At 42.4% G+C, this 27,655-nt stretch overlaps 1 protein-coding gene across 3 annotated transcripts in view; it reads right to left on the bottom strand.

Annotated features, from left to right (window-relative positions):
• Positions 1-27,655, bottom strand: part of LOC119648014 (transcriptional regulator ATRX-like) — a 49,233-nt gene that overhangs the window by 11,221 nt on the left and 10,357 nt on the right. Inside the window, exons 3-21 of one of the 3 annotated variants that reach the window (XM_038049439.1) lie at positions 21,104-21,307; positions 19,807-21,001; positions 19,589-19,748; positions 12,563-13,861; positions 12,177-12,346; positions 11,920-12,119; positions 11,725-11,862; positions 11,403-11,659; positions 11,258-11,350; positions 11,151-11,198; positions 10,861-11,081; positions 10,713-10,804; positions 10,302-10,600; positions 10,124-10,245; positions 9,851-10,059; positions 9,759-9,786; positions 4,795-4,849; positions 2,356-4,736; positions 2,172-2,295 (exon numbers count right to left, since the gene is read on the bottom strand). In XM_038049439.1, the coding sequence (XP_037905367.1) occupies positions 2,172-2,295; positions 2,356-4,736; positions 4,795-4,849; positions 9,759-9,786; positions 9,851-10,059; positions 10,124-10,245; positions 10,302-10,600; positions 10,713-10,804; positions 10,861-11,081; positions 11,151-11,198; positions 11,258-11,350; positions 11,403-11,659; positions 11,725-11,862; positions 11,920-12,119; positions 12,177-12,346; positions 12,563-13,861; positions 19,589-19,748; positions 19,807-21,001; positions 21,104-21,307 (7,295 nt within the window). Of the gene's footprint in view, positions 1-2,171; positions 2,296-2,355; positions 4,737-4,794; positions 4,850-9,758; positions 9,787-9,850; positions 10,060-10,123; positions 10,246-10,301; positions 10,601-10,712; positions 10,805-10,860; positions 11,082-11,150; positions 11,199-11,257; positions 11,351-11,402; positions 11,660-11,724; positions 11,863-11,919; positions 12,120-12,176; positions 12,347-12,562; positions 13,862-19,588; positions 19,749-19,806; positions 21,308-27,655 lie in introns of all 3 variants that reach the window. The other 2 variants (XM_038049430.1, XM_038049421.1) reach the window with 2 other exon arrangements.

Here is a 27,655-nt window from a genome sequence, read left to right on the forward strand (position 1 = left end):
TATACTTGCGATCACGAATTAAGCTCATTTTCTCAAATTTCTCGAAGGGATGACCTAATGGGGGACAAAACGCTTTCGCTAGTAGCAGTATCTAAAGCCGCGCCATCTCTGCCACAGGTGTCGAGGAATTCAGAATCCAAAATCTTATCATTCAGCTAGGTTTCAGAAATACAGGTGATGCAGTGTTGGGAAGCCATATTTTGTTCAAAAAAAGTCTTAAAAATAATAAACATTTTATTTACGTTGGTCAATGAGGTAAGCAAACGGTGTGACAATTTCCTTGTAGTTTGTTTTTGTAAGGTTTTATACAAACCAGTGCAGTCAAATGCAAGGCTTAGCGTGGGGATAAGTTACCTGGAAAGAAGCCATTACACAGCCGGGTGTGTCATACACCAGGGAGGCGCTAGAGGTTAGCTGAATTTGTTCCTGATGTAGTCAAGTATGCCATAGGAATAGGTAGAATGGGTCAACCTGGATAAAAAGACTTGCTTAAGCGGTGAAGTAACTTGTAATAGAGAGTCTTTGGAGCAGAAGACGAGCTAATATTTATGACAGGTGTAGCTTGCGATGCTGTGATAGCAAACATTGGTGGGATGTTAGGAAGGAAGCGCGTTGCAACTGGTATAACCTCAACATCATCGGACGAAACTCGTACCTCACTAATGGAGTACAAGTTCTGGACGAAGCATGATTTGAAGGGGCTGTTGGATTTGGTTGGGGCAACATTTAGAGTCTCACCGGCACTTTGTAAAGCAGGTGAGAGAGAGGATTAAGTGTAACCGCTGCAAGTTCATTCAGGGTGTACAAAAGTTATAGCTAACTGTTTATCACTCAAAACGGTACTTCCAGTGAAAAATAACAAAACCAAAATAAAAACAACATTGTTATAAAGATTCTTATGGAACGTTATGTAAACTTTGAGGAAGCTGTACGGTGACTCTAATCCTGCGATGGCGACCGTAAAAGATTGGTTTAACGAGTTGTAACCCCGAAAATAGCTACCACCGTGGATAACGTGACATAAATCCCGAATCTCATATTGGCAGACCGCCAATTCAACGTGCGCGAGATAGCTGAGACAGTAGACATCCGAAAAGACCACGTTAGTCCTGCATGAAATTTTGTGCATGAGAAATTTGAAATTTGTCTGCGCGATGGGTGCCGCGTTTGCTCACTCCGGACAACAAGCGCAAACGTAAAACCGCTCAGAGCAGCGTTTGACACTGTTGAAGTTCAATCCGAAGAATTTTCTGCGTCGTTTCATGACCGTCGACGAAACGTGGGCCCACTGGTACACCAGAGGCCAAAGAACAGTGGAAACAGTGGACTTCACCCAGCGAACGTGCTCTGAAGGAGGCGAAGACTGCCCTATTGGCCGATAAGTGATGGTGACCGTTTTCTGGGATTCGCAAGGTGTGATCTGAATCGACAAATTGGTCCGATTTGACGCCGAATTGCCGAAAAAAAGTACCATTTGGTGAAGAAAAAAATGCTCTTCCACCATGACAACGCACCTGGTCACACCTCCGCTACGTCCAAATTGGTCGAATTGGGCTACGAACTGCTACCCCATCCACCGTATGCTCGAGATTTTCTTTTTCTTTCAAGCTTTAAAAAGACACTTGCCGGGTAGAAATTTGAGTCGAATGAGGAGGTTATCGCCGCCACAGAGGCCTATTTCGCAGACCTCGAGAAAACAAGTGTATCGGCCTAAGAGGAAACTATTTTGAGAAACAAATCGCCACTTTTCGAAAATTGTCGTGTTTCTATTGTATGCTAAGTACTTATCGGACCACCCTCGTATGTATGTATCAAATATTCCGACGAAGTTCGATTCACTTTTTAGTGGATAAGCTTACAAACAACGACAGAAGCTAGGTTCACATCGTAAGCAAGTTTTCTATCATGTTATGTGAAAAAGTCTATTTCTACAGCAACTAGCACAACAAAATGATTGCAACTCGTGGAAAATATTTGACCTTGACCTTCTTCCTGATTTCTCACAAGTTATCTAGAAAAAGTTCATTGTCTCGAGGGTATACTTCGTTGGGACATAATGAAATTTCGTAACGCTCGTCCTTAGTCCCACTTTTATTACAATTACTTTTTGATGCAATTCACAATGACACTATCATTGAAAAGGAATCATAGAAATTGAAAAAAATACATACCCGCTCTGTTGATTGTCCCATACGAGGCTTCTTCAATTGACTCACAGGTAAATTAATGGGCGAAAAATTTGTAGATGACCGTTTTCGTGCCCCCGTTCCGACTTTAGAAAGCGTTACAGAACTACTGGAAACAGAGAAAATTATGAAGCGAATAAAACATTTCCCATAATCAATATCAATTTACCTTAAATTATTTAGGCTTCCAGAGCTTGCACTATTAACATTCTTAATACTACTATTTCCTTGATTCATCACATTTGTTAATACATTCTGGTTTGTAACATTCCCTTTACTTTTGCCCGATGATATTGTAATTCCGGCATTAGCAAATTTATTATTAATAGCATCTATTGATCGTATACTTAAAGAGTTTTTACTATTGTTACTGTTAACTCTGCCAGAGAGTGGAATGGAAACGTTATGTTGTTGCTTTCCTGGTACAGAACTTGGCGGAGGACGGGTATGTTGACTTTGCTGAATACCTAATGAGGATGTTTGCCGCGATATTTGTGGCATTGGAGGGCGTGACTGCTTTGCACTAGGTAAATTTGTCATAGAGACTGCTCTTTTCACAGGGCCTGTTATCACCGATGAAGTATTCAAAGTTGGTTGTGTAGGTTTAGTTATCAACGCAGTTGATCGACCCAAGCTATTGGGTTTTTTCACTACAGTCGAGAGAGAGTTTGCGGTTTTTGCGTTCATCGCCCCTAAACTAGACGGGGTCACATTCGAAATCTTTAAAGACGTTGTGTTTGGATTCTTATTAGGTACGGCAGCTATTGATCGGGTCGATGATGTAACGTTTGTTTTCGGACTCAACGGTACCAGAGTTGGCACTACGTTTGCACTGCTGCTTTGTAGTGATTTCACATTGTTTCCGCTTAAACCACTTGGAACTGATAAAACCGTCACTCCAGAGTTAGGACGAGCTTTTGTTATTACAGAGCTTACAGTGCCCTGCTTCGAATGTATAGATGGCGCTTGACTCTTTGAAGTTCCAGTCGTGTGAAACTGCTGCTTCCCTGGATTACTTGTCGGTTTCGCAACAACCGGCTTGTTGTTTGGAACTTTTGTCAATTGCACATTATTTGAACCCAGTATTTGCATGGCGGATTTATCCACATTCACTCCAACGGGATTCATTCTACTCTTATCCTGACGCTGGGACGTATTTGGTGGCCAAAGTGGAGGTAGTAAAGAGCTAGATGACACTTGTGGCTTATCTGTTATATTCAAAGTAGCTTTTGCAAGGCTGGGAACATTCGATTGTTTTCCTACTGCTGACACAGTCACTGATGAATTCGTTGATAGAGCATTGTTAGTTTCACTTGAACTATTTGGTTTCGAAAGAAGTGAAAAATTCGAAGATATATTCGCGCCAGGCTTTGAGATAATTGTTGCAGGAATTATACTTTTCGAACTAGAACTATTTATTGATGAGACTGATCGAACAGAAATACTTGTGTTAGGTTGTGAAACTACTGTAGATATGATTGGTGTTATTGTTGCAGGACTATTTTCCGGCGGGTATACTATACCCATATTAGTCGCTCGCTGAACAGGCGCCGTTCCTGGTGCTTTCAACTTCGGGCTATTCTGCGATGAAACTGTAATAGGACTGCTGTTGCGATTTGTACCCTTAGCAGTCAAAGAGGCTATACTACTTGGCAATGCGCTGGCTACAGAAGTACTTGTGATATGCGATTTTGATGTTGAAATTTCACCTTGAGGACGAGGTGAATCAGGGTTCCTAGGGCTCGCTATGTGGTTCTGCAACAGCGACTGCAATGCTTGCGGCTGCACGTTTGGTGGCGGTAATCTTGACTGTGCCATCAATTGCTGCTGAAGAGATGGAAGATCCGAATTTCCTGAAACTCCTGCTTTTAGGTAAGAGTTTGGAACTGGGTGACTTGCAAATTGCTGAGCTAAGGACGGCGTTTGTGCTGAATGCCTGGAAGTCGAAGCACTATGTGCTTGTGGTGGTATGATCACGCTCGTCGGAATACTTTCGCTTGCTGTTGCTGGTGGTAAAAGACCAGTCGGAAAAGGCGAGTTCCTTTTATCAGCACTACTTATGGACGGGCTACTTGTTGAAGGCCTTCCTGGCGGCGACCGGCCATCAAGTGGTTGTATACTACTCGCGCCCATTGATGATGCATACATTTGCGACAAACGATAAAGAGCTTGATCCGAACCCACATTATAAGAGTTAGCAATAGAAGAATATGGTGGCGTGAAAGACGACAATGAATTCATTCCTGTACTTGCAACCATACTTTGTAACGTACTGAATGGCGGCAAATTCATCGGAAGGGAATTCGATGAAGCAGAGTTTGGTGGTAGAACACCCGGACCATATGATTGTAACATGTTCGTATTTCCTTGAGCACTTCCCGGGTTGCTGGCATTTAAGGCTGACATAAGAGATGGATTTGTTGGAGGAGGCGGCGAAAACATTTTCAGCATATCCAACAGTGAGCTATTTCCGCCGAATCCCATTGGCGACAGGTATGATTGAGATAAAGGTGGAGCGTAGCCCATCGGGTAATTACGATCTGGATGGAACTGTAAAAATTAAAATAACAATTACATTAATGAAACAATATGAAATTAACAATAGTACCCCGAAGCCCATTCCTGGTGGCATAAATCCCGGATTTGGATAGAGGGCTGGCATACTGCAAAAATATGTTATTATTATTTATTACTATCTACTGTTAATTAGACTAAAAAAATTTAAAAAAATAGAGCATATCTTGAATGAATGAGCTCTCTAGCTGATAATAGGGACTTCAATAGTAAAAAATGCCAAGCAAACCGCTGTATGTGGTTGCCATTATCACCAACCATAACCACGATTCATTTTCAATCCAAATTAATTTGCCTCCAAATCCAAAGCTACTTGGCCAAGTTTCATGATTCGGAAGGAGAACAATCAGATGTGAGCAACATTATCAAGATACTAGAAGAAAAATATCATGGTTTATTGAAGCCCTTCACGTCCTCCAAATAAAGCAGCATGAAAGGACATCACCGATAACAAGAAGGAAGGATATATTTCGCCAAAAACACTCCGAATACACTAAAGTCTGAACCCCGTACTCAGCTCCATAATGATCTGAAGGATGCTGATGTGGCCAATGTAGGAGGACGCAGAGCGGACACCAACCCATTCTCTATGAATCAAGCTTTTTGGATATTATCGTGGCGATGGCAGGGAACATGCAAATATCTCTTCAATTGTCGCACGCAAAACGGGTGCCCTTCTATGGAATCTTAATGATAATTCCTTTTTCCATTCCCTGGGAAAGATCACATTTTTAAGATTCACGAAGAAGTTAGATGTAGCATTCTGCAGAAAATGAGCCAACTGCCTACAGATACATTCGAAGGAAAATATAAAAATAAAGGATGTGCTCCGTTAATAGATTTTCAGATTGGTCGAGAGAATTTGAAACCAACACCAATTGTTACTCCATCCAATGTCTTCTGCGGGCATCACATTTCAAAACCTGAAGAATATAACCAAAAAAAGTGCAACAAGTGCATCATTCACAACGTTTTTCAGCCTTGGAATAGAGCGCCGAAAGCTTAGATATAAATCCCAAGGATATAACGATTTCAATTCAACCCCTTATCCGATTTTGTCAAGCCAAAATCAACACTTCACAGTCATCAATTTCACAAGGCCCGAATGAAGACATTTTTCGAATGACTGGTTTCAAACCAGCGTGTGTGAGTACACACAGAAAACGGTTCACAGAGGCTGAAGATTACTGAGGATAGTCATCCTCTAGATACGTTGTTGAATTAAACGAAACTCGGAAGATTCGATGCGCAAAACTGCAAAGTAGCTGGAGATCAGTGGGGACAACCTCCGAGATATCGCCGTAAAATAAGAATTCCAGCAATGACAGGTGAAATTTTTACGCCCTCTAATCACTCCTGAGGGCTCCAGACAAGGTAAAACAATTACAGACCCCACAAAGCCTAAAACGATAAAAGAGTTACAAACGTTTTGCGATTGATGAATTTTTTGTCGACTTTCACCGAGAGCTGCACATTATAATCCAGTTTTGAACACATGCTTGTCTGGGCCAAAAACCAAAGATTCCCGTATAATTGAGTGGTCTTCAGAAGCGATTCTTACTTTTGAAACCACCAAGCAACAGTCGATTAAATTTACACTTTTGGCTCAAGATGGTGTACCCTTAGCTTTATTCGTCACTGCCCCGATAAGGCAGTAACTACTGCTCTTCATCAAAATAATTCAACCTCACAGTCAACATATTCACCCCTTTCCCATTAATTTTGACCGTATAGACTCCGATTGAGTTTCTTTTGATAACTCGATGTGGACCAGTATATGGCTGGGTCAAAAATTTTTTAACGTGTGAACAAGAGCCTAGTTTCTTGCGCACGAACGGCGTTCCGCTGCTACGGTGGACAATTGAATGAACGAATGACGAAGTTCCGCGTCTGCTCGCGCAGGCTATTAACGAACTCTTTATGACTGATATTATCGCTACTCTCGATAAACCCCTCGAAAGGCAACCGAAGAGAAGTTCCGAATGCTAACTCAGCAGGCCATGTACCCAAGTCCTCCTTAACACTCTTTCCTAGGCCAATCAACACGGTAGGTAGTAGCTGAACCCAAGTTTCCTTTGCCTACATGGCACATTAAGGACGTTTTCAGCGACGGATGCCACCGTTCAATATGCTTCGTTGGACGCCGAATGATAGGACGTAGTACGAGTACGCTAAAGCCAGTTAAACTCGATAGCGACCTGAACAAGGTGGCCTACAATTATGTGCCCTGATCGGTGGTGGTAGGGTTCGATAAACCATAATGAGAGATCCAAGTTGAGTAGAACGCCTTAATCGCTCACACCGCCGATCGATCCTTTAATGGGCAGGCCATCGCGAGAATCGGTCAAGTATAGTAAGGCAGTACCGACCCGACAATATCAATATGGAGCTGTTGAACCTTCTGTCAGACACCGGAACCGGTTGGATGTCGTTTCTAATGCGCTTTCCAATTTTCAAACGCTGCACAAACCAACGTGACCACTGCCGACCGCCCCTACGTATCTTAACCCATAGGAATCTCCTCGAAATTGCTCGAAGGGTGGCACGAGCTCCCATGTGCCTGTTCTCAAAGACGACCGGCCTGAGCGTCGGAATGGATGTATCGCGCCAAATACTTGAGACTTGGATGATAATAGCTCTAAGTTCCAAGGATGATTGGCCGCTAACCAAGATAACTCTTTCGTTTAAAATAGGCGAGTGCCTTTGCTCGAGGACAGCTCCGATCGTCACGACAGACACAGCAGTAACCAAGACTAAAGGTCTATTTGGCTCATAGTAGGCTCGCAATATGAGGCTAGCCATATTTTCGAGACACTCGTCGAATGGTCGGATGGTGAAATTTGTCCAATGGATCGCCGTATTTTCATTTTTCGATTGCCTACATATCGTTGAGTGGGACCGACATTTGAGATGAAACGACGGTAGCAGTTTCAGTGTTCCGAGGAACTTTCGGAACTCCATGTACGTAACTGGTCACTGAAAATTACGCAGCGCCTCTACTCGCGACGCTGGTGACGCAATTCCGTCCTTGTTAATAGAATGATCGAGAAACTTCACTCCTCGAACACGTAAAATGCACTTCACGATATAAATCACGAGACCACGGCTGCCAAGTCGTTCAGAGAGCATGCGTAAGTGCTGCTCCGCAATTTCTGATGAAACCAAAATGTCATTAATACGCGAAACGAAAAAATCAAGTTTCCTTAAAGACTCGTGAATAAGTGAAAAAAGACACGTCCATGAATCGCTCGAAGGATTGCGCGGCGTTTCATAGCTCGAACGTCATCACTGCAAACTCGTACACACCAAAGGAGAGATGACAGCTGGTTTGGGGATGTCGCTCTCGCCAATCGGAATTTGACGGAAAGCTCTTAATAGATCTATTTTGCGAAAGATTCATTTGCCTGCTAGCCCCCTTCCCTCTTCATGTATTTCACTGGGTACGGATCGGACAAAGAAATCGCATTAACACGACGATGAACAATATAGGGCCGCCAGAAACAATGCTTTTTAGGAACCTGATGAAGGGACCTCGACCTTAAGCTGCTTGACAGACGGCAATGGTTTAAGAATTCAAACTCTAACATCGCCGCAGCTAATTTCTCGGGACTAAGTCGATGAGCTCTTTCGGCAACAAATGGGCCGGTTGTTATATGATGGCGCATCGAATGACATGAGGAAATTGTCTGAATACTTTATGGTAGGGTGTTTACTCCAAGACCGTGTCAACTATTGGCGTTTTACAAACCACCCATCATCCTTCGAATGATTCACCGGTTGACGAATTGATGACGCTCTGATTACGAATGTCAATCAGTAACCCAACGTAGCGGATGAAACCGGCATCGATAATAGGCGGGGAACCTAAATTCACCGACAACTGTTGTCTAAACATCGTAATTTCCGAACCGTCGGCGTTAGTTTCCGACACCCTCGACTGCGCAGCCCACCTGCACGGTGATCTGCATTTGCGGGCATATCTTCCGAACCGCCCATGGTAAAAATAAAACCGATAAGCCAATGGCGAATTACACTTTGGCGGCGGATGAGAACCTCGATTGACGTTATATGATATTTCTTCAACTCCGAACAGAGAACGGACAACTCCCTCTGAACCCCATCCAACTGAGAGCAACTCCACTTCCTCCGACACGGTAAAAACGCTGATCAGATGATCTTCCAACACCTGAAGTTTTCCGACAGCGGGCGGAGGTTCCATCAAATCTGCAACCTGCGCGAGGAATTCCGCGTCGAACTCAGAAATGACTTTATTAAATTGAGCCACATCACTCGAAATTCGATTTGCCCGCAATTGCGTCTTAATCTCCGCAAACCAAAGTTTTGATCTGTATGACCAAAAGGGGACAGCTTGAAGGCTACAACGGTGTCTATTGCTGCGTGCAGCTCCTCGCCGCTTCCTTCCACAACGTCTACAAAACCGTCCTCGTCCGAAGACATGTTTTAACGCGCATAGCGTTAACTCCGTGCATGATACCCTGCTATTGACACGCGAGGCTCAGCCCGACGAATCGGGTTTCGTATTGACTCAAACGGTAGCGAGCGTCCGGGGTGACCAATTCATTGGTGAAATTGTGGAATGATGATGAATGGAATATATTTCGGTTGGAGCTTTGTTTCATTTTTTTAGGCACACATTTTGAGTTCTCACTCCCCTAAATTTCACCCAATATAGGAAATAAAATTATAATTAAGTCCTTTCAAGTAATTCCTCACATGACCACATGACTGAAAAAACGTTGCTCCCCCTTTAAACCCAACACAAAATAATGCCACTTTCTGCCTGTGTAGCGGTTCACAAACACACATATTTTCACCAAATTTCGTGACCCAACCATTTCGCGTGACAGACAGACAGAATCGATTTTAATAAGGTTTCGTTTCAGACAAATATGATCTGGGCAACAGGTTGGTCGGATCTAGGCAACCAACCTGCAACACATTGAAAAGCTAACAAGAATCGATAATTTTCAAACTTACCTATTCATCCCCGACAGAAAGTCAGGATCTGTAAAAGAAAAATGTTTATTCACCTGTCTATAATATTGACTCTCAATCAATCAACTTCTTACTTTGACTACTTTGCAAATCTTTCTCGTATGCGTCCCAAGCATCGGCTTTTTCCTGTTCACTAAGTTCCTGTTCCAACTTATTCTCCAACAAACTGTCATGCTCATGATATTTATAAACTAAATTAGGGCTGTTTCGCAATAAACTTGCTAGAATGCTGTCTTGAGGTAACGGAGGAACCGGCCGATTTTGAAAGTCGGGTTTTGTCAGCCTAGAAGCGAAAATATAGTCTTTTTGGTTAATTATTCAGAATCGCGTAAGTTCAGGATAATTACGTATATAGCTCCGATAGCTCAGCCATACTGTAATGCCTATCAATTTGTTGCTCGTCAACAACCCGGAAACTCATTGCTTGCTTCGTTACAGATCGTGAATAAACTTTTTCTTCCATTGTCCCCTAAAGAAATAATTTACTTTAATAGCTCGAAGTTGAAATTTCTAAGCAATCATTACCATTGCCAACAACCGATAGACATAACACTGTCGCTTCTGGCCTAAACGGAAAACTCGGAAAATATTTTGCTGATCATTTGATGGATTCCAGGATGTATCCAAAATTATCACTCGATTGGCACCGATCAAATTGATGCCCTGCCCACCAGCTTTCGCTGAAATCAAAAACACTCTCGCTCGTGTCATCTTTGGATCATTAAATCGTCTAATCATTTCATGACGAATATTTTTAGGGGTTTTCCCATCCAGCCTGTAGTAATCTTTTCCACTTTCCCAAGGTCCACGATATTTGGTAAGTCCTGCGAGTCAAACAAAAATATTAGGAATATGACTTACAAATTCACCGAACGCTTGCATTATTCAATCTTTAATTCATGATCTGTTCGCCACTCATTATCAGCATTCACGTACCATATTGCGCTGCATCTTCGCCTTGATTGGATATCTCATGCATGAAGTATTCCACACAATCTAAAACCGCCACGAACGCCGAAAAAATTAAGCTGAAAAAATAGATATTATGGAAAGTCCAATCGTGGAAAATAAATCAACGTCATACCATTTCTCGCCATGTTCGCCACACATTCGCAATATTTCGAACATAACTTGGAGTTTACTACTCGGTAAAATTGATTTAAGATTATCTTCAGACAATAATGAACGCCACCAATCATCCGTAACAGATAATGCACCAGTCTGGGTGTCATATACATCATCAGGAACTTCATCGTCAGAATTGGGCTCTCTTAACGGAGATTTCTTATTGTCTCGTTTTTTTAACTGCAACCACAAAATTACAACTGCTTAGAATCACACTTGGAAACTTACTTTCATTCCTTCGAAACTTACCATTGCGTTTTTCCAAGCATTCTCCAAAACTCTAGGATGGGTCCAGATCTTTTCAAATTAAAGAATTATTAAAAAAGGATATTAAAAATTCACTGCACTGCGGTTACCTTACGCAAGCAGGTATAATCCGGTATCAAATTCTTTCCCTTGGAACCTTCACGTTTCGAACTGACCTCCATGAAGTAGTCGTAGAGTCTAATCTATAAATAAGACATTAAATCATTCGAAATACTATTATTTTCGGACACCTACTTGCACATCCGTCATAGGTATAAAAAGTACATATTCGAACTTCATGGGCAAAAAAGTTTTCAGTAGAGCAGCTTCTCTTCGTTGTACAAATTTTGATAGTTTTTTATGTAACACAAACGATCGCTGCTTCATAATTTTTATATCACGTTTATTCGAGTCTTTATGCTGTCCATTTCGTATCGGATTCTCATACAAATTTGCAAATTCCTTCTCCGTACCCAGAAATTTTGGTTTGATGAAATTAACCATTGCATAATCTGGAAAGTCCAAATATCATCAAAACTAAAACTAAAGACGAACATTCAATCGACGAGGAACTCACATTCCTTAAGGTTATTTTGTATCGGTGTTCCGGTAAGAATGATTCTCCTTGGAGTGCTTATCTCGGAAACAGCCAAACTGGTCGCGGATTTTCTATTTTTTATTATATGTCCTTCATCACAGATAACGAGATCCGCGCCTGAAGTAAAACGGAGAGTCAGGTAAGTCGTTTCTAATAAAATTCCATTCATTTTACCCGGTTCTAATAAAGTGTCACGAATTTTCTGCTTAATTCTGTCGCTTTGCGCCTGCGAGACAATTTTTTTCTTATGCAATGGATTGAAAACCAACATCCTAAATGCCTCGTATCCCAGAAGTAAACATCCAGCTTTGCGAAATCCCGGCTTTCCGGAATGTGACCACTCATGCAAAATCTTAAGCTTTTCTTCAATAGAACTGTTGGAATAAATAGGTTATAGAGGGAAGTGGGTTTTACTGTTTGCTAACATGTACCTGGACGTGTCACTAAAGCTGAATATTTTCAAGTTGCTACATTTCTGGGGTCCTAGCCACCGGCGTATCTCATCAGCCCAGTTCATCACTGTACTTTTCGGACAGAGTACTAAAATCTTAGATGTATCCAATTCCTTGTAGTTTATCACAGTATGAAGAAGTGCAACAATCTACAATAGAATTTCAATGAATAGACGACTTTGAACACATTTTCTACTAAATACTAGTTATGATCACTTTTCTTTATTAATTTTTGAAAAAATACGTCTTTAATTATCACAACATCACAGAGTGGTGACATCGACAAAAACAATTATTCTAGTCGATGCCCCTAGACCCATAACGTGTTAATTTTTCGAAAAACTGAAACTTAATCAAATTCTAACCTGCAATGTCTTTCCTAATCCCATGCAATGTGCAAGGATGCAACCGGATCCACGATACTTTTTCAAGTGATCTACCATTCCATACGTATTATCATACATAAATTTAATTCCATCGACCTGATGCGCTTTTAAATGCTTCACAATGTCTGGATCAATTTTTATAAATGTTTTCGTTTCGGAATGAAAATCAAGGATAAGTTCTTTTTCTTGGCTGCCGGTCATTCGTAAATCTTCCTTATATTCTTCAATTGCCTTTGATAGGAGCTCATTTTTCTTCTCCAGCCGTTTTATACGCTCATTCTCACGACGTTGTGCCATTCTCGTCTCCCCAGCCAATTGATCTTTACGCAACATTGGCTTTATAGAACGTTTTGGGAGGTCCGGTTCTGCAGAGATTTCTTCTAAATCAGAATCACTGTCTAAGGTAACTACGGTATTATCTGCTGATTTGTTATTTTGCCGCCTGCGGGACTCTTCAATTAGCGTTTCCAACGATTTCGAACTGGCCGGTCGACGTGATAACGATTTATCAAAACTAGCTTCTTCGTCATCATTCGACATACCAGCTGTACCCTTTTCAATTGCTTCAATATCTATTTCCTTATCGTCCATTAGAAGATTACGTATTGATGATAACATTCCTCGTGAAGTTGACGGCCTCGGTGTGGAAACGGACCCGTTCTCTACAATCTCCTTTCCTCCTTCAACTTCGATTGATTTTTTCTCTTTGTCCCCAGTATTCACCTCAATCACTTCATCACTCAAACCATCCATACTTAAATCGTCCGTTGAATCAAGGTGGATTGCTTCATTTGCAACTCCACTCTTAGCATAATCAAACAGAATTTTATCTCCTGTTGCCTTTTCTGCTTTGTCCTCCACTTCCTTCGTATTATTCTCTCCATTTGTATCCTCACGATCGCCTCTATCATCGTTCGGTTGCTTATCTTCTGCCTTCGATTCTTCAGGTTTATTAGGAGAGGATTCTAAATCAATGCCTGTGTTTTCCGACTCATTAGGAGCTTTATCAGGCTCATTGGAAGTGCTTTCAGGTTCTTTTGATGAAGCTTCTGGTACCGTTTCATTTTCTACTATTTTTGAAAATTTCTCCAAAAACTTTTCAACAATAGGCCCTTCTTCTTCCGAGGATATGTAATCACTTCCCACATCCAAATCATCTATATCAGACATTTTGGCATCCACTTCAGAGTCGCTGCTAGATGATTTCAAAAAATAATCCTTCGCCTTTTGGTTGCAGAGCTTCAGGAAATCTTTCTCTGTCATCGTCGCCTCCTCTACCTAGAAGAAAAGTTATTTGTATTTCGAGAAGCTATAGGACTAGGGAAAGTATCAGATTATATAATAGAAATATTAGAAGAAAACACAATATTGAAAGTATCCAATCTAGACAGGAGATACTAGACATAACTCTAGGAAATACTCTAATGAACGGAATGGTCAGGAATTAGAGGGTCTCGAATGAACCCTCTATGTCTGATCACAGGATAATCAGATTCGACATTGAGGGTAACTCCGAACTAAAAAGAATAATAAGGAATTCCAGGAGAACGGGTTGGGAATCCTACGCAACGCACTTGAGCAACAATATTGCCCACCTTCAAGGGGACGGTGACATCAGGAGTGAATCGGAACTAGAAGCAATGGTGGAAAACCTCAACACACTTGTCATTGACGCATATGAGACCAGCTGTCCTGCTAAGACAGTTAAGTCATCAAAGGATGTACGATGGTAGAACAGGAACCTGGTCAGAATGAGAACAGAAGCATGAAAACTCTTCAACCAGGCAAAACAAACCGAGGACTGGCAGAGGTACAAAAATGCACTGACTGCGTATAGCAACACGATCAGGGAAGCAAAACGGAACAGCTTCCGGGAATTCTGTGAAGGGATCGAACAGATCACAGAATCAACCAGACTTTACAAGGCTGGAGCCAAAGACGGGGGAATATCCTCGGTCTGTTTGAAGAAGGAAAATGGGACATTTACCGAGAATGAGGAGGACAGGGTACACCTGCTTCTCAGAACTTATTTCCCGGGGTCCTACCCCACGGTGGCAGGCGACAACAATCTGCCTGACAACCCAACAACGAATAAAAGGAGAAGAAAGGAGAACCGGAAACCAGCAAAAGAGGTATGCTCAGAGGCTGGGCTAAGGTGGGCAGTGGGAACTTTTAAACCACTGAAATCTCCCGGAGTAAATGGCACTTTCCCAGCACTAATCCAGAGAGGCCTAGGAATTCTCTTACAGTCTCTTCTGAGGGTGGTAAGGGGGAGCATAGCACTGGGATACATACCAAGGGCATGGAGACGGGCAAAAGTGGTCTTTATTCCGAAAGTGAGTAAAAAGGATCCTTTTCACCCTAAATCTTTCAGACCAATTTGCCTAACATCGTTCGTACTCAAAACGGTGGGTAAGGTCATAGACAACTATATTAGAACTAACGTTCTAAAGCGTAATCCCCTACATTACTGTCAACACGCTTACCGGAAGGTCGGTCAACTGTATCAGCTGACAGAGGTACTACGGGATGCCTTAGAAACAAAGGAAATAGCACTGTGTGCGTTTTTGGATATAGAAGGAGCATTCGGCAACACATCGCATACAGAAAATGCCCTGAGCCGCAAGGGAGTGGGAAATACCCTGGCATTCTGGATGGGCAAAATGCTAGAAAGCAGGCAAATAGAAGTACCGACAGGTACAAATTCTATTGTCATGAAGACTACTCAAGGCTGTCCACAAGGCGAGGTACTATGGTCGCTGATATGACGATACCCTATGTGATAGAATCCAAACTGGACTAAGGGTTACTAGTGCCTGGTGCAGGAAGGTGGGACTGCGGATCAACCTAGCCAAAACCACCATAGTACCATTCACTAGGAGGTGTAAGCTTGATCACTTGGGAGCCATAACATTACATCATGTGGAGGTGAAACGGGAAACAGAGATCAAATATTTGGGAATTACGCTAGACCAAAAATTACTCTGGAAGACACATGTTGGAAAGCCACGAGGGCTCTGATGACTTGTAGATCTATAGCAGGAAAAAAAATGGGGTTGCAGCCCGAAGATACTACTTTGGATATATACTGCAATAGTAAGGCCAATGATTACCTATGGAGCGGTAATCCGAATAGAAAGAACCGAACTCAGCACACAAGCCAGACAATTACATAAGCTCCAGGGTGCTTATTGGGGGATACGAACCCATGCGCACAAAGGATTGCTTAAACCTCACCAAAAAGAACTTCCGAATCTCAGTGGGAATTCTCACTGGTCACTGTCGGCTGAACTATCACCTAGAGAAGCTAGGGATATCTACGGACACTGCCTGCAGGTTTTGTGAGGAGTGTGACGAAACCTCTGTACACGTCCTGGGATAGTGTCCCGCACTTGTGCAAAGTAGGTCGAAGCACCTGGGAGAACCTTAATGCCAGATGCAAAGTTGAAAGATCTGGAAGTAGGGAACATACTAAAGTTCCTGGCGGTTATAGGCTTGTTTGAGATACTGTGATCAATAAGTACACTATAACCAGTAAAAGGAGCACACTAGTTCTTTAAGGACGCGGTGCGACTTTCCCTTAACAGAATAATAATACTCCAATATAGAAAGTATATGTTTCAAGTGTGAAAACGCCACGTTGTTTAGTATCTTTTTGGTAGCCATCAATAGTGAACATTTTCAGTCAATTTGTGAAAATGGAGAAAATTGGTTATCGTTATGTGATATAAAACTTTTATTTGAAAAGTCTCAGCCCAACCAGTATAAAAGCTAAACTGGATTCTACTCTGGGGGAGTGTGCTCCAGCGTTTACCACATGAATTGGAAAGCAAAGTTTAAACGAGGCCATACGAGTTGCCAAAATAAGCCTAGCTGTGGTCGGCCAAATGAGGTGATAACCCCAGAAAAGGCGAAGTCCAAAGAGCGGTACTGGATGATCATCGATTGGAAATGCGAGAGCTAACACACATAGTACGTATTTCAAGAAGTGCGGTACGTCGCATATTAATTGAAAATTTGGACAGGAGAAAGCGATGACGTGAATCCTCGTCGGCTACCCTTCAATTTCAACAAATTTTCGCAATGTCAAGGTAAATGTTATTTGGACGATGTGTGAGGTGGAAAATTGCGCATCCAAATAAGGTGTTATGGCCTATCAAGTTGTTCGCGTTTTCGAATTCCACAAAGTACAGATGCCTCGTCTAGTACGGTGCGTTCAAGTTTCCAATACAGATCTTCCTCGGATTACACTTAACGCTCTTTTTGCTGATCATCACTTTGCACGGTAGCTAAAGTTAGCAGTCGCGCGAAAAGATTTCGAAGAACTTCTTCACCACTTCACGTGGTCCCAATATCCAACGGCTAACTACAGACATCTAAATGCTGAGACGATTCCAGGCCGATACCTCATTCAACTCATTCACAATTTTGCGCACTCTATCGCAAACTGCCGTATTTTCTCAACCGTGGACTTTGTCAAGGCATACCATCAGATCCCTATAGCTCCCGAAGACATTCTGAAAACGGCACACCTTTTGAATTCTTCGAGTTCCCTACATGACTTTGGTTTGTGCAACGTGGCGCAAACCTTCCAAAGATTCATCCACTCTGTGCTGCGAAATCTCCACTTCTATTTCGTATATTTGGATGATGTTCTGGTCTCGTCTTCCTCTGAGTCCGAGCATTTAGAACACCTCCAGTGTATTTTTCAACGTCTTAATTCTTAATGTTGAGAAATGCAAATTCTCGCAATCGCAGATGAGATTTCTCGACCAAGGTATTCCCCTAAAGGCAAGCCGCTCAGCTGTTCACAGGCCATAAGCCAATCACTTTACCCGTCGATTTTCCGCAATCGCCGAGACGCAGGACAACACAGTTCTTGAGACCTTGAGAACCAACTCCATATACACATCTAGAGAGTTTCCGATGTTTAAGTCAATATTCAGTATACATTGCCAAAGCCATTCATTCGGCCGATTTCCAAAAGGAAGCATTTCATGCCGTTCACGAATCGGTTAGTCGCCACGAAGTATTTCTGGCTGTCCATGAACAAGGACATTAATTCTTGGACCAGACAGGACATGCCAGAAGTGCAAAACTACAAAGCATGTGAGGAAAGAGGTAAAGAGTTCCCTCGGACCACCACACAATCCACCTCGACATCCCAGACCCCCAGGCCCTTTACGAGGCCCGCACGGTTTCAGGCATTCACGCGGTGCCCTGAGGTAATACCCCTGAAAGATATTACTGCACAATCTCGTACAGAGGCCCTCTGTCGATAATGGATTCCACGCTTTTTTGTGCCGGCAATTATAATCATCGACCAGGGAATGCAATTTGAGTCCTCCCTTTTCTCAAAGTTGGGCAAACTCCTTGGCTTTACTCGCCACCGAACAACCGCATACCAAGCCTAGCGATATCCCCGAAGGAATCGCAAAGATTATATAGGCCAAAAGGAAACGATCGTCTAGAGATATAGATCTGCTGCCCTTTGAGAAGCTGGACAAGCTATATCTGGATATTCTAGGGCTCGAAACATAGAAAGTGCCAGGTACGAGGGGGAGGAAGATACTCTGACATTTTAAAAGAGTCCCAGGCAGATAACCCGCCACCAAGCAAAAGCTACATCTGCAGTAATTGTAAGAGCATTCTCCAAGGATGATATTGGAATATTTCTGGCTTAAAACATCTTAGTATCTCTTCTAAGGGTAGTAGGGGGCGAATAGCTTTCGGATATACACCGAGGACGAGGCGGGCAAAAGTGGAGTACTTGGAATACTTACTGGAACAAAACCAAGTTTCCATGGCACACTTCCTGTTTGCATTCATGAACAGAAAGCGTCAATTAATGTTTTTTGTCAGACGGTAATATCCAATTTGATGTGCTCGACGCATTAAACGCAATAAATCTACATTCACTTTATTCTAAATCAGACAATGTAAATATCTCATCACCAACATCAACTTGGGGCTATTCTACACCAATGTTCTCTCTGTGCTACAATACAGGAATGATACATGGAAAATAACTGCCAAAATTTCCATGGATATATCAACAAAGAAAGCATTTCCTCATTACGACTTCCACAAGCACTCCCGAAATTTTGACCAGTTCCGCCTACCAACAGCACAGAAATTGAGGAGGTAATCAAACGGATGAAATCAAAGAAAGCACCAGGGCCCTATGAACAAAAAAATTTGGAACCCATTCTTGAAAACCCTATTCGCGACATCGTTCAAATAACAGTGAATAAAGCCGGGTTTGTCAAGACGCAGTACACGCTGCGCTATACTCGCCGTGTGAAGCATTGCCCTCTCTACATTGCATTGATCTAGAACTGTTTGACACTGCACCACAAAAACTCATCTGATATGCATTACGACAACAACTAGTGATAGAGGATTAAATTGCTCTATCGCAATGCGAACAGTTCGAAGTGCAGTAGGTATATCAGGCATCTAACGCCCCCTCGGCCATCCTCTTCTTGTCGTGGGCACTGTCACGCGGGGCATCCAACGCCCTTCACACTGCTTTATATAGTTGATGTTTTCCTAGTGTCTCACAACAAAGCCGATCTCCATTTTTTTGTCGAAAAGTGGAATGATCACCCAATGCAGCGCGATCTCCAACTTAAATTGAATACAACAAATTTTTTAATGATCGATCTCATTGAAACAGGCACTATCACTATCAGTGACCTACCGAGAACTGAGCGAGTTTAGTATTTCGGATTAAATCAGCCCAGCAAATTGCTTTTACATATGAAAATATTGGAAATATCTGAACATATTTGAAAACCGTAAGCGATAATCAAAAGAACAAGTAAACAACTGCAACTGAAAAATTGATTGAAAAAGAAATGACAACTGATTACGGTTGGAAAAATTTGTAACAATCTGAACAGAAACGGAATAATTTAATAACTATTTTTGACTGACAGATTGATAGATTGAATCATTAAATTTTAACAAATTCAACTTGTATAAAAATTCATAGAAACTTACATCTGAGTTGGTTTCATCGCTGCAAATGTCGTTTTCTGCTTCCTTCAGAATTTCCAATAGCTTCTTAGTGTTTTTGCTTTTAATTGGCTGTGCCGGTTTATCGCTACTACTCTGCACAGAATCCGTTTTAGGTTTTATTAAACCTGAATAACGCAGCAACCTGTAATTAAAATGTCCGATAGAAATCGAATGAATCCGAAAAGGGTATCTCTACTTACTTTGTAATTTCCTTGTCCCGCAAATCGTCATAGTATTCCTCCAGATCTTCATCACTCATTTTATTGACAACAACAACAACCTCCGATCGAAGTTTTTCATCTTTCTCAAGGATCTCTTCCATCATTTCCCTGCGCTCTCCAACCTGTTCATCCTCATCTTTTACATTTGTATCACCATCTTCCGCTATTTGTACACCTTTACCATTTTCTTCAGTGACCTCTTGCATTTCTTCATCAACTACTTCTTTATCTACAGAAGTTTCTTGTATATTGTCATCATTCAACGTAGCGCCATTCATATCGACATCGCCGTCATCATCCTTGTCATGTTCCGATGATTCTACTTTCGATTTTTCTGTAGAATTCTCGCTAGCAACTTCATACTTGGATAAATCCAAACCATCACTTTCTTGTGATATTGTCTTGCCTGGAGAAGGTACAGCGTAATTACTCAAATCAATATCATCAATGACCGAGCGCTGATAGCGTTCATCAGCTTCAGTAGGTAAAAATTCTTCAGAGCTTGCACGACATGATAAATCAGAATAACTAGGAGACTTTTCAAGTTTATCTTCATCCCCTGGAATATCTCCGGCTTCATCGGTAGGTTCAACATTTGGATGAATAGAAGTGCTGTACTCCTCTTCATACTCCTCATCACTACTGGAACTATAGTCCGACGATGATATAGCGTTTAGTAATCTCTTTTTGGCTTTTTCATTCATTTTCGTTCGTTTTTCTTTGGAATATAATTTTTCAGTTTGAATTTCTTTGTCAACATATGAAGGACGTACAATCGATCGGAAATCTGCAAAAATTTCCTCCATAGCTGCATCAAAATTTTTATCTTTATAACCGCCGCTGCAAAAATTTAACAATCTATTTGCGAAAGTTTTCAATTCTAAGATTTTCGGATCCTCAGGCTCAGAGGTAGAGGAATTGGTCTCATGTTCTACACCGTCCGATTTTGTTGCGTCGCTTTGGTTTGTAACTATGTCCCCAACTTTTTTTGGCAAAGCTCCACTAGGCGGGAGATTTTCTCCCACTTCTTCTGGAGCAATTTCTTTCTCTTTTGTCTGGTCTGAATTTCTGTCTTCTTCTTTCTCTTTTTTAATCACCGAAGCACCGTGATCACTATCATTGATTTCAGTAGATGTTACACTCTTCTCGTTGACTTGTTCAGTTTGGTCTGAATCTGTGGAAGAAGAATGTTCTTCAGTTTCAAAAAATTCGTTTGGTTCAGACCGATTTTCTGAGAAATCTGAAACACATGAAGTATCTTCTGAAGAGGTCTTACGTCTGGGAACATCTTCGGTCGGGGTATCTTCGCTAGAGGGTTTTCCAAGTGTTTCAGACAACTCAGGCTGTTCCTTTTTGGTTTTCACTAATTCAGATGATTTCACAATATTTTCGTTGGGCGTATTGTTTTCAAGTTCGTTGTCATCGGGTTGTGAAACATCAACGTCCATTCGATTCCCTTCTCTGATATTACCATTTGTATCTGGGAAAGTCATTAAATAATTCAATTTCGAAATGTTTGCTTCAATTTATGTATGTGTTAAGATAAAAATGTGACAACCTTAAAATTAATCAGAACTTTGCTCATCAGCAAACTTGAAACTCGAAATTTTTTAGTTTAAAAGTCTGATTCCAGACAAAATGTAGGAGAATAAGACCATCTAATACTCTTGCTCCAATTTAAGAGTCCACCGATATGTGTCCCGCGGGGTGATTCAGAATCACTAAACTAGAGTGACAAGGACTTAACACCGGAGCTGCCCTACTACCATATCCTCCTCTCTCTCCAAAGCAATAACCCCTAAATAATACAAAGTAACAGGCGACAGAATGTATTAGGTTGTTGCACAGAAATGGCCGATTTGGTACTAAAATTTGAAACGACCGTAAAGCTTACACAAATTTATTTAATTAATCAAAATAGGTGTCGATTCAAAACACTTCTCCCAACAAAATACATGTATGCCAGTTTCATAGAAGTCCAATTTTCAGGGGTTGATAAACTCGTCGAAGGCAATTTTGATGACCTCTTCATTCCTCAATTGTTATTCCGCCAAAAAATGATCCAAATGCTTAAAAAAGTGGTAGTCGGTTGGCGAAAGGTCCGGTGAATATGGTGGATGAGGCAGAGTCTCATACTGCAATTCATTCAACTTTTGAACCGTTGTTCTGGATTGATGAGGTCGTGCATTGTCGTGAAGGGGTATCACACCATTTCTATTGACTAATCTCGACCGTTGAATACTCAATTTTTGGTGCATTTCCTCGAGTATGGCACAGTATTTCTGTGCATTCATCGTTTCTCCAGGTCCCAAAAAAGAATAGTGGATAACTCCAGCTGTAGACCACCAAACAATCGCCATTACCTTCTTCGGATGGAGACTCGGTTTCGGCATATGCTTCGGTGGCTCATCAGCATTTAGCCATTGTGTTGATCGGCGACTATTGTCGTATAATATCCACTTTTCATCACATGTCACTATTCTGTGCAAAAAGGGATCGCTTCTGTTGCGGGAGAGTAAAGAACTGCAAATTTCCATTCGAAACGCCATGTTTTGCTCCGTAAGGGCTTGCGGAACCCACTTGTCGAGCTTTTCACCTTTCCAAGTTGTTGCAAGTGCCGCGAAACTGTCGAATAGTGCACCTCCCAGTTTCTCTGCAATGTCTCTCACAGACTGACGTGTGTCGGATTCGACTATTAAACGCAACTCGTCGTTACCAATCGATGGTCCTAGATGCCCACGTGGCTCACTTTGAAGATTTACGTCGCCTGACCAGTATTTTTAGAACCACCGTCGTGTGGTTCGTTCGGTTACCGTATCAGCTCCAAATGCGCTGTTAATGTTCTTGGTCGCCTCCGCCGCTTTATAACCGAGTTTGAACTCATACAAAAAAAGTATACGTCCTTGGCTCTTTTCCATCCTTTTTTCCTATTTAAGGTTTTATGTAAACACAAAGCCTTATTAAAATCGGTTTACTGTTTGTCTGTCTGTCCGTCACACGCATTTTTCTCGGAGACGGTTATAGCGATTGACACCAAATTTGGTAGAAAGGTGGGAACTGTGAATGCTCACGCATACAGTGAATTACATCCTTTTACATCGAATTTAAGGGGGGGTCCTCATACATGCAAAAGGGAGGTGTAAATTTTTTTTTCATCAAATATAGTCATGTGGGGTATCAAATTAAAGGTCTCGATTAGTACTTTTCAAAGCCGATCTTAGTTTTGACATTCGTTGGAAGGGTGGGGAGCGCGGGAGGTTGAAAGTGATCACTTCTTTAAGGGGGCCATTCTCAGAAACTACCAAACCGAAACATCTGAAAAAATCAGGAGGTTGCCACTATGTGGTACCTGGGCTCCGAAATACCTTCCATGCCGATATCTGTTTAAATAAAGCGTCCAGCTTCCGGTTTCCCGACTTGTTATTCACTGTTATCACAACGTTAGTCAAAACTGAAATGACTCCTTGATTAAATGTAGGAATATTCATACTTCATTATCCGACACCAACAGGGCCAACTGGTGGTGGTTTGAAACAGCAAAATCGCAACTAACTTCACTCGATTGCCAAATCGGCCATTTCATATGCAACAACCTAATAAATTAGAATTTTTTGTGCCACAAATGAAGAGAGCAACCGACTTTGTGCAACGCGCTGACTAATTCTTTGCAGAAAGTGGTTTGTTATGGAACTCGAATCTGATTAGGAACACGGCAACTACAAAAAATTAAAAGTGCGCTATATGTTCAGAGCTGGTGTCTGTCAAGAAGATAAAAAAATCTAAGATATACCACCGAAGTCCGCGACATAATTTTAGAGTCGGTGACAGATAACTCATATAATCGCTGGCCAGCCAAGAGGAGAAAAAAAGGCAGCTCATGGAGAGCACTTCTATGGGTGACGATAAACCCTTCGAGTTCCTCCGCCGCCTGCAATGCCTCGGCGGTACCAAACTTTCCTGAGTCGCTAATGCGTAGTCTATAGGTAAAACGCCTACCATCTACTCTGCAACCGCTTATGGCGACGGTTGATACCACGCACTTCTTTCGGCATCACACCTCGCGGAAGAATGCAAATGGTCCCGTTTCATCCCCTTCACGACGCCTGTCCATGTCATACCGAAACACCAAAATACGGTTGCCTATAGGTACACACGGCGATATCAGCATTTACCCGCACACGAGAAACCAATGTGGCACGGCAGGATCCGCGGCAGTTGAAATTTATTTCGAATGTTGCGAATGCGGACGGGTAGATGGGGCTGAACTCTCCACTCATTTTAGAACTCGCCACGGGAGTGGAGAATTAGCGGTGAGAAAGTGCCGTTGGTGGGGACAAAAAAGACCGCATGGAAATAAGTCGGTCTCTTCTGTCTCCAATCGTGGCATATAACACTCGCGAGTAGTTTTGGACATTTTAAGCCGCCTTAGCCCGACTAAAGTGCGAAATAAATTATAATTTATTAATAGTAGTATACACTATCCTCGAATTTATTTTCTTTGACTCAACTGTGTTTCAGCTACTATTATTAACTTCGCATCGTACATCAACTACGAAAGTAGTGCAGCCGGTTAACAATCCAGATTGATTATTGCGTGTTTTTAAACAAAGGAAGTTAAGTGATTGTTAAACCAATGACCATACAAAAGGAGACGTTCCAAGGCAGCCACGCGAAGCCAACAGCAGCGGCAACCGCAAAATCAACGATAACGCGAGCAAGAAGTGCAGGCAGTGGCGCCAATATCTCAACAACCAATTCAGAAAAGCCCAACGCAAAGTGAATCCACAAACAGTGCTACTATCTTGACTACGATAGACAGTACTCCCGCGGTAATGATTAGCCCATCTATTTACAACATCAATAGACTCGAATCTTCTTACGCGATGGCCATCGACATCGAAAAAAACCCGATCACGAACCAACACCAGGAAGCCATCGTGACAAGACACACTCCCGGGAGAGACATCACGTAAATCGGCCAAACTGCCTTTCAACAACCTGCAGTGGCAAACCTAACGAAATACAACCGGCGCGTTAGATTTGCTGATTGTTATCAGGCAGGACTTCAGTAATTACGTACACTACCATCAGTTCAACAATAACAACACCACAAACCCTCAGTTAAGCCCTTGTGTGTTTAAGGTAGGTACCTGTTATGGAGACTTAATCCCACGGTCCTCTTCAGACACGGATTGATTTTGTGACCACAATCAGAGCCCCGCTGGGACAAGCAACAACGGTACCAGTCTATACAAAGTGCATGGCTTAGCATTCATACTGGTGGATGCAAGAATTGCCTAAATCTCTACCGAACTAAGGAGTACAGCACCCGTGTTGAAACGCAACAACACGCCGAGGCCTGAAGGTATCTTCTCGCTTGAGCACAACCACAATCACCATGAAACTCCCACTAGGGCGGCCAACCGCAAACAACCGAGCTGTACTCACATACAACGGGAGTTCACCCGAAGTATGAGAGTCCAGGGGTTATCCCGGTTCCGATGGTACCAGTATACCCCTGGTAAGGTTTCGTGACCAATTTGCCACTTCAGATGAGTCCCCGTGCAGACTCGGGTCTTATCGCCCAAATTAGGCTTTTGGAGCATTCGCCTACTGCATCACGGCCAGCAAACCAAAGTGAGTATAGCGTCTCCCAGTGCCACCACTATGGAAGTTCTCCTCGGCCACTTGGTTTTGGTTTGGCCAACAGGGTTGCCGCCCCGTCTTCCTCACCGCCACCTCTGAGCACCACCACAAATCCTCAGCTGGCATCACGGCACGGCCAGCTGAATTATCATAATTTCCTTGCACTCAATCACGGGCACTGCAGTCAACAATTTGAGTATTCGCCGAAGCACTCTTCTTCATCGTCAGGTTGAAATTTCCGCGGGAGTTATTCCAAAAAGAGTATATAGAATTTCTGCAAATGAATCCTTTGTGTATACCAAGCAGACTATGCATCTCTAGCAACTCTGAAAATTCTATCTCAAATCAATGATGAAACTGTGTATTGTGATGCAGAAAATTCCCTTTCGTATTATTGGTTTGATTGACTGAAAAGATCCACCATGAAAATTTCATCTGGAACATCAGCGTAACTCAATAGGGTCAGACATTGCTAGGTTAATTCAAATTAGCACTGGCAATGCCACCAGACAGGTGAAAAATAAAGTTCAGAGGGTTTACCAGAACTATGCCATACCCAATGACTCCTGTAGTTGAAATCCTGAACACTCAGCAGGAACTTTCTGTTTTATGCAGTCAGTTGCCACGATATGGCGAAAGTCAAACCAGACGAGTTCAGAATGAAATTTTTGATGACGATGTTACAATGTTACCGAAAAGCCATAAATAGTTGAAAAACTGAAGTGGCCTTGGACTGCATTGAATAGATAATTTCTTGCACAAAAAGTTTACCAGTATATAATTTCGGTTGGCATATAGTATAAACCAGATAAATAGTCGGCGAGAGAAATTTCCACCCTTCCTCACTGCAGGGGTAGTCTCTAGCAGCAGTCGGGGAAGAGTGGCATACCAACTTATTAGTCCACTCATCTTTCCCTTTCATGTCGAAAATGGGAGTCCACCAAGCAAGAAATTCGTCATATTTTACGTTTTTACTACCTGAGAGGTAAAAATGCAACGAAGGCGGCCGACAACATTTGTGAAGTTTATGGGCCCGATACTGTAACGATTCGCATAGCACAGCGTTGGTTCGATCGATTTCGTTCTGGTGCAGTGGATGTCGAAGATACACCCCGTACTGGTAGGCCAATTGTCATAGAAACCGATAAAATCGTCGAAATCATCCAAGTAGACCGGCATGTGAGCATTCGCATGTGGGTATAGACCATAAAATCATTTGGAACCATTTGCAGAAGATTGGATTCCAAAAAAAGCTGGATCTTTGGGTGAGTTGGACCGAATCAACGCCTGCGATGCACTGCTTAAACCGAACGAATTCGACCCACTTTTGAAGCGGATGGGAACTGGTGATGAAAAGTGGATCACGTACGACAACCTCAGGTGAAAAAGATCGTGGCCGAAGCGCGGCGAACCGGCTAGAACCATCGCCAAGCCCGGATTGACGGCCAGGAAGGTTTGGCTGTGTGTTTGGTGAGATTGGAAGGGAATCATCCACTATGAGGTGCTCAACTATGGCAAGACCCTCAATTCGGTCCTCTACTGTGAGCAACCCGACCGTTTGAAGCAGACGTTTGACCAGAAGCGGCCAGAATTGGTCAATATGTATTGTGTTCCACCAGGACAACGCTCGGCTTCACACATCTATGATGACCCGGCAGAAGCTACGGGAGCTCGAATGAGATGTGCTATCGCACCCACCGTATAGACCGGACCTGGCACCAACTGATTACCATCTCTTTCGGTCCATGCAAAACACTCTTGGTCTTACTAAGTTTGCCTCAGAAGAGGCTTGCGAAAACTGGCTGTCTGAGTTTTTTGCAAATAAGGAAGAGGGGTTTTATAAGGGGGGTAATGAAGTTGCCTTCAATGGCAACAAGTTTGCGAACAAAACGGCGCATATTTGACTTAAATCGGATAATTCTAAATATGTTAAATAAAGCATCAAATTTCGATCACAAATACCACATTTTTTCCCCCCAACCCAATATATAGTGTTACACAGTTTCAAGATTCGAAAGCTGCTGTGGACAGGCCATGTAGAGCGGATAAACGAGGGAAAAACTTCCAAATGTACACAGAGGCAAGGTGGGATGCAAGCGCCCACCTGGACATTCCCGGGAAAAATGAAAGAGCTTAGCGAACAACGTAAGCCACATGCTGCTAAGCTTTCCCAAATGAAAGT

This window comes from Hermetia illucens, chromosome 1, assembly GCF_905115235.1.
Source record: "Hermetia illucens chromosome 1, iHerIll2.2.curated.20191125, whole genome shotgun sequence".
NCBI classification, from domain to species: domain Eukaryota; kingdom Metazoa; phylum Arthropoda; class Insecta; order Diptera; family Stratiomyidae; genus Hermetia; species Hermetia illucens.